Raw genomic sequence first — 4,776 nt, forward strand, 5'->3', positions numbered from 1 at the left:
ACCACGGTCCAGCTCCAGCCAGCACAGGAGGTGACCACGGTCCAGCTCCAGCCTGTGGCCGGCCAGCTCTCCAATTCCAGTGGGGGAGCTGTGGCTACTGAGGCGCCCAACCTGCTGGTTGTTCAGAGCGGGGCAGCTGAGGAGTTGCTCACGGGCCCCGGCCCCGGGGAGGCGGGGGATGGTGAGGCCAGCACCGGTGTGGTCCAGGATGTCCTCTTTGAGACACTCCAGACGGACGAGGGCTTGCAGAGCTTGCTGGTGCTGAGCGGGGCCGATGGCGAGCAAACCCGGCTGTGCGTACAGGAGGTAGAAACCCTTCCCCCTGGGCTGACCGAGCCGCCTGCCACCGGCGCACCCGGACAGAAACTCCTCATCATCCGCAGCGCCCCAGCCACTGAGCTGCTGGACAGCAGCAACACTGGAGGAGGCGCCGCCACGCTGCAGCTCCTGGCCCCACCGCCCTCAGGCCCAGCCTCGGGCCCCGCGGGGCTCCCGGCGGCTCCAGCCTCCCAGATGGTACAAGTGGTCCCCGCAGGAGCTGGGCCTGGTGTTATGACCCCGCAGGGCCTGCCCTCCATCCAGATTGTCCAGACTCTACCCGCAGTCCAGCTGGTGCACACGTTTTGAGGAGAGCCAGTGATTCCCTTCCCGCCCCACATAGAGACCCCGACTCACTGCCAGCCGGGGCGCGGCGGGGTGCTGCAGGCTGGGCTTGCCTAATAAAAACCCGAGTCTCCCCGCCTGTGTTCTGTTTTCCTGAGGGGAGGGAAGGGGGCAAAGTCATGGTCCTAGCCCCCGCCTGGGCGCCTGGAGTCTTAACGCTTGCGTCCTGGGGCCAGCCACTACGTGGGGCTCAGTTCCCCTGTCCTGAAACCAAAAGACGTAGGGGTCATTGTAGTGGGGAGGTGGTGGCATCTGACTCCAGGGAGTGCCACTTGTTCACTGTAGATCGCCCTGCTGCCCCCCGCGTCTGAGAAATAGGGGGATCCTTATGCGGGAGGGCCCTGCGAGCCCGGGCGCGCCGTGGGTGGAATGGGGTCCCTGGGGATGGGGGGGTCGGGCGCCGCTGGGCTGGGGGATGCTGAGCGCGGCACCCATGAGAATCCACCCGCGGGCATCGCTGCCCCGCGCACAGGTTGCTCAGCAACGAGGGAACGTGGGGCGGGAGCTCGCGCTGGTCCCCAGCTCGCCGCCCGTCTCCTGCCGGCGCCCGCTCCCGTTTTTCCCCAGGTCCCCTTTCCCCTTTGCTCCTTCTCTAGGGACAGGAGAGGTCACCTCCCGGCCCGCCGCAGGGTCACGGCTCCCCGCCCGCCCGCCCTCCCGGGAGCTTAGCAACGGTTGCTACGACCCGCAGCGGGCAACGCCCCGCCCCCAGCGCGCGCGGTCTGACGTCACTTCCGCCGGCGACCCCCTCCAGACCCGCTCCCGAAACCTTGTCAAAGGACCAAAGGCGACCCGTGCAGGTGCTTGCGGGTCCTTGTTCTTGTGGCGCGGGACGGGGACGACTGTGAGGGAGGGGGCGCTGGGGACCGGGGAGGAGCGAGCGTGGTCCGTTCCCTGGCATGTGGGGAGGGGGCTCGTGGCCCCGTGCCTGGGAGGGAGCCCGTGCTGCACAGTGTGGGCGTCCACAGCGTGCTTAGGAGTGTAGATCGCTGAGTAATACGGGGGAGGGGGATCCCAGGAGACTAGCAAGGTCGCTGAGTATTGTGGGGGGCGCCTGTCCTGTCCAGATCCTCGCTTGTGGGTCCCAAGGGCTCTCATGGTCCTGGTCGGGGAAGTGCTGCTGCTGCTGCTCCCCACCCCTCGGGGGCTTTGGGGACAGAGGTGCCCCCCTGGCGCTGACCAGCTTGTGTTCTCACCAGGTGCACGACGCCAGCTCCCTTCTAGGGGGCGGGGGCCTGGGGGCTGCCATGGCCCCCAGCCACCTGTCAGTGCGGGAGATGAGGGAGGATGAGAAGCCCCTGGTGCTGGAGATGCTGAAGGTGAGAGGCAGGGGCCCCAGGGGGCCTGGGAGTGGCTGAAGTGGGGGACATTGCAAGTGGATTCAGCCACCCCCTCCCACCCACCTGAGCCAGCCTGAACCCCTGGAGTGGGATCTTTTCTTCCTGATCCTCAGCCGCCCTGGGGGCCCGGAAGGTGTTCAGCAGCTCCAGGTGCTGCTGAAAACCGGAGCAGGTGTGGCAGCTGGGGGCTCACCCCCCAGCCCTATTGGGACGCCAGCACCAATGCCCTCCCTAGTCTCCCATCTCCAGTCGGCCCGGCACTCCAGCGCAACAGCCAGCTCTGTGCCTCCGACCCCAACTCTTCAAAGCACAGCCAGCCCCCCAGTCTAGCCTAGCAGCCCCCCTCCAGCCTCCACTCCAGCCTGAGGCACGCTCCCTGTCCTTACTTCCCTGGCGCCTCACTGCGGCATTGCTACTGAATTGAGTGCCCCCACAGCTCCTGATTCATTCTTCCATCCATCATTCACTCTCATTCATTCACTCCATACCCAGCGTGCCACACTGGTGACCATCGGACTATACTGCCTTCCCTTCCCATTTGGGAGCCCTCGCCCCGCCCCGGCAGGGTCTATCTCTCCTTGTCCAGGAGGCCTAAGCGTTTTGGATGGCTGAGCCACCCCTCCTGCCCACAGGCCGGCGTGAAGGACACAGAAAACCGCGTGGCCCTCCATGCCTTGACACGGCCACCGGCCCTGCTCCTCCTGGCAGCGGCCAGCAGCGGCCTGCGCTTTGTTCTGGCTTCCTTCGCCCTGGCTCTCCTCCTGCCGGTGTTCCTGGCTGTGGCTGCCGTGAAGCTGGGCCTGCGGGCCCGATGGGGCTCACTGCCTCCACCGGGTGGCCTGGGGGGGCCCTGGGTGGCCGTGCGGGGCTCTGGTGATGTGTGTGGGGTCCTGGCCCTGGCCCCTGGCACGAACGCAGGGGACGGGGCCCGGGTCACCCGCCTGTCTGTCTCTCGCTGGCACCGCCGCCGGGGCGTGGGCAGGAGGCTGCTGGCCTTCGCGGAGGCCCGGGCTCGGGCCTGGGCTGGCGGCATGGGGGAGCCCCGGGCCCGGCTCGTGGTCCCCGTGGCTGTGGCTGCCTGGGGGGTGGCGGGGATGCTGGAGGGCTGCGGCTACCAGGCCGAGGGAGGCTGGGGCTGCCTGGGCTACACGCTGGTGAGGGAATTCAGCAAAGACCTGTGAGGCCACAGACTGACAGCCAGGGCAGGGAAGGAGGGAGGGGCGCCAGCACCTGAAGAGCACCTACTGTGTGCAGGTACTTTTACGTGCTCTCCCTCGGTGAGTCCTCAGCCACCCAGGGCCCAGAAACCGAGGCCTGCCGGGGGGAGGAGCCTGGCCTCTGCCCGGCCGTCGGCAGTGTGAAGTCTGTGGTGTTTGAGCTTCTAAGAGTGAAATGACTGCTTTTCCCTCCTGGCCCTCAGGGGCCTCTCGAGGTCAGCCTCTCCAAAACCCCTACCTCAGCTCTGTCTGCACTGAGAAATCTCCCCGGTGGATGTCTGCACAGCCTGTGCTGTCGGTGCCCCAAGCCTGGGAGAGCTATTTGGGGAGGGGGAGAGGAGGCCCAGCAGAATATGCCCTAGAGTTAGGGTTTGCGACTCCGCCTCCGGGGACCCGGATTGGGTCAGATGCCTGTGCTTAGAGGGGACAAGGTGGACTGCTTAGCGGGCGCGGTGCACAGGGCTGCCAGGCCTGGCCCCTCCCCGGGAAGGTCGGTCGAGAGCTGAGATGGGCAGCGCTGTCCCTTCCCCCAGACCCGTCTGGTTTTTTACACGGTTTGTTAATAAAGCCCGAAACTGCTGTGTGCCTGCCTCATCTCTGATGCCTTTCCCAGTCTGTCTCCGGACACCCCCCCCGCCCATTTCTGTCTGGCTCCTCCTTTCCCCAGTTAACATGAATTGTTGGGGGGCGGTGCTGGACTGGGAGAAGGGGAGGCTGTGAGCTCAGGGGCAGCCCCGGGCCCTGCCAGCCCTTCTGAGTCACGCTCCCTATTACCGAATTTTTTCCACCTCACAGCTGCCTGGTGTGCAGGGAGTGGGGTGTGTGTGTGTGTGAGTGTGTGGAGCCCCTCCCCTTCCCAAGCCTTGACCCTTGTGCTGCTTATCCCCCGACCCCAGCTCCCTCTGGGACGGTGAAGTTCAAACTCCTCTCTCAGCTGGGGACTGCGGGCTTCACACTCACATCCACCAGTGACGGGGAGGACTGGAGGGATGAGTCTTTCAGTCTCTTTTCCTAACCCAGGAAGTCCCTCCTGGTGTCTGGCTGCAAATCTTGCTGCTGCACCAAGGGCCCCCAGGTCTGCCCAAGCCCCAACCCTAGCAGTGGTCTCACTGGATTTCCCTGACCAGACAAGAGAGGAGACCGAAGTGGGCGCCCTCTCCTGCTCATGCTGCACCCCCACGCACACGTCCCGCAACCCCTGTCCTGCGCCTTCCTGCAGCCAGCCACTCCCTGAGCACCTCTGAGCACAGCACTTCGCTGGCTGCAGCTTGCCTGGCCGTCGTCTCCGTCTCCCGTGTGGGTGTCTGCAGTTGGACACCCTCCCCCCCCCCCCCCACCCCCCTCCCCCCCATGTCTCAGCCGCCGGCCAGCCCCCTCCCGCCCCCCCTGTCCCCTGCCGCCTCCCTGCAGCCTCTTTCTTCCTCCTGGCAAAGCGTCCAGCCCTGCCTGCTTCTCCTCGGGCCTGGGCGCCTCCGGCAGGCGCTTCCCTCCCTGCGTGTCTCCCCAGCTGCCTCCTCCTCTTCTCTCCCGCTCTCCTTCCCCTTTCACCCCATCCC

The 4,776-nt window shown here is 66.3% G+C and overlaps 2 protein-coding genes across 2 annotated transcripts in view; both read left to right on the forward strand.

Annotated features, from left to right (window-relative positions):
• Positions 1-742, forward strand: part of ZNF628 (zinc finger protein 628) — a 7,721-nt gene extending 6,979 nt beyond the window's left edge. The window contains exon 3 of the mRNA XM_023184396.3: positions 1-742. This exon is cut by the window's left edge and continues 2,549 nt beyond it. Coding sequence (XP_023040164.3) covers positions 1-627 — 627 coding nt within the window. The 3' untranslated portion in view covers positions 628-742.
• Positions 743-896: 154 nt separating this feature from the next.
• Positions 897-3,803, forward strand: NAT14 (N-acetyltransferase 14 (putative)). Its single transcript, XM_023184397.2, has 3 exons — positions 897-1,463; positions 1,863-1,982; positions 2,636-3,803. The coding sequence occupies exons 2-3, from the start codon at positions 1,911-1,913 to the stop codon at positions 3,182-3,184; spliced, it is 621 nt and encodes a 206-aa protein (XP_023040165.1). The 5' UTR covers positions 897-1,463; positions 1,863-1,910; the 3' UTR covers positions 3,185-3,803.
• Positions 3,804-4,776: the final 973 nt, after the last annotated feature.

Source organism: Piliocolobus tephrosceles, chromosome 21 (assembly GCF_002776525.5).
Source record: "Piliocolobus tephrosceles isolate RC106 chromosome 21, ASM277652v3, whole genome shotgun sequence".
Lineage (NCBI taxonomy): Eukaryota > Metazoa > Chordata > Mammalia > Primates > Cercopithecidae > Piliocolobus > Piliocolobus tephrosceles.

What these genes read in the sequence shown, in the direction of transcription:
- NAT14 (XM_023184397.2), top strand. Translation starts at nt 1,911, where the DNA reads ATGGCCCCCAGCCACCTGTCAGTGCGGGAGATGAGGGAGGATGAGAAG. An exon ending in TGGTGCTGGAGATGCTGAAG is followed by an intron (nt 1,983 to 2,635) that starts GTGAGAGGCAGG and finishes TCCTGCCCACAG; the next exon opens with GCCGGCGTGAAGGACACAGA.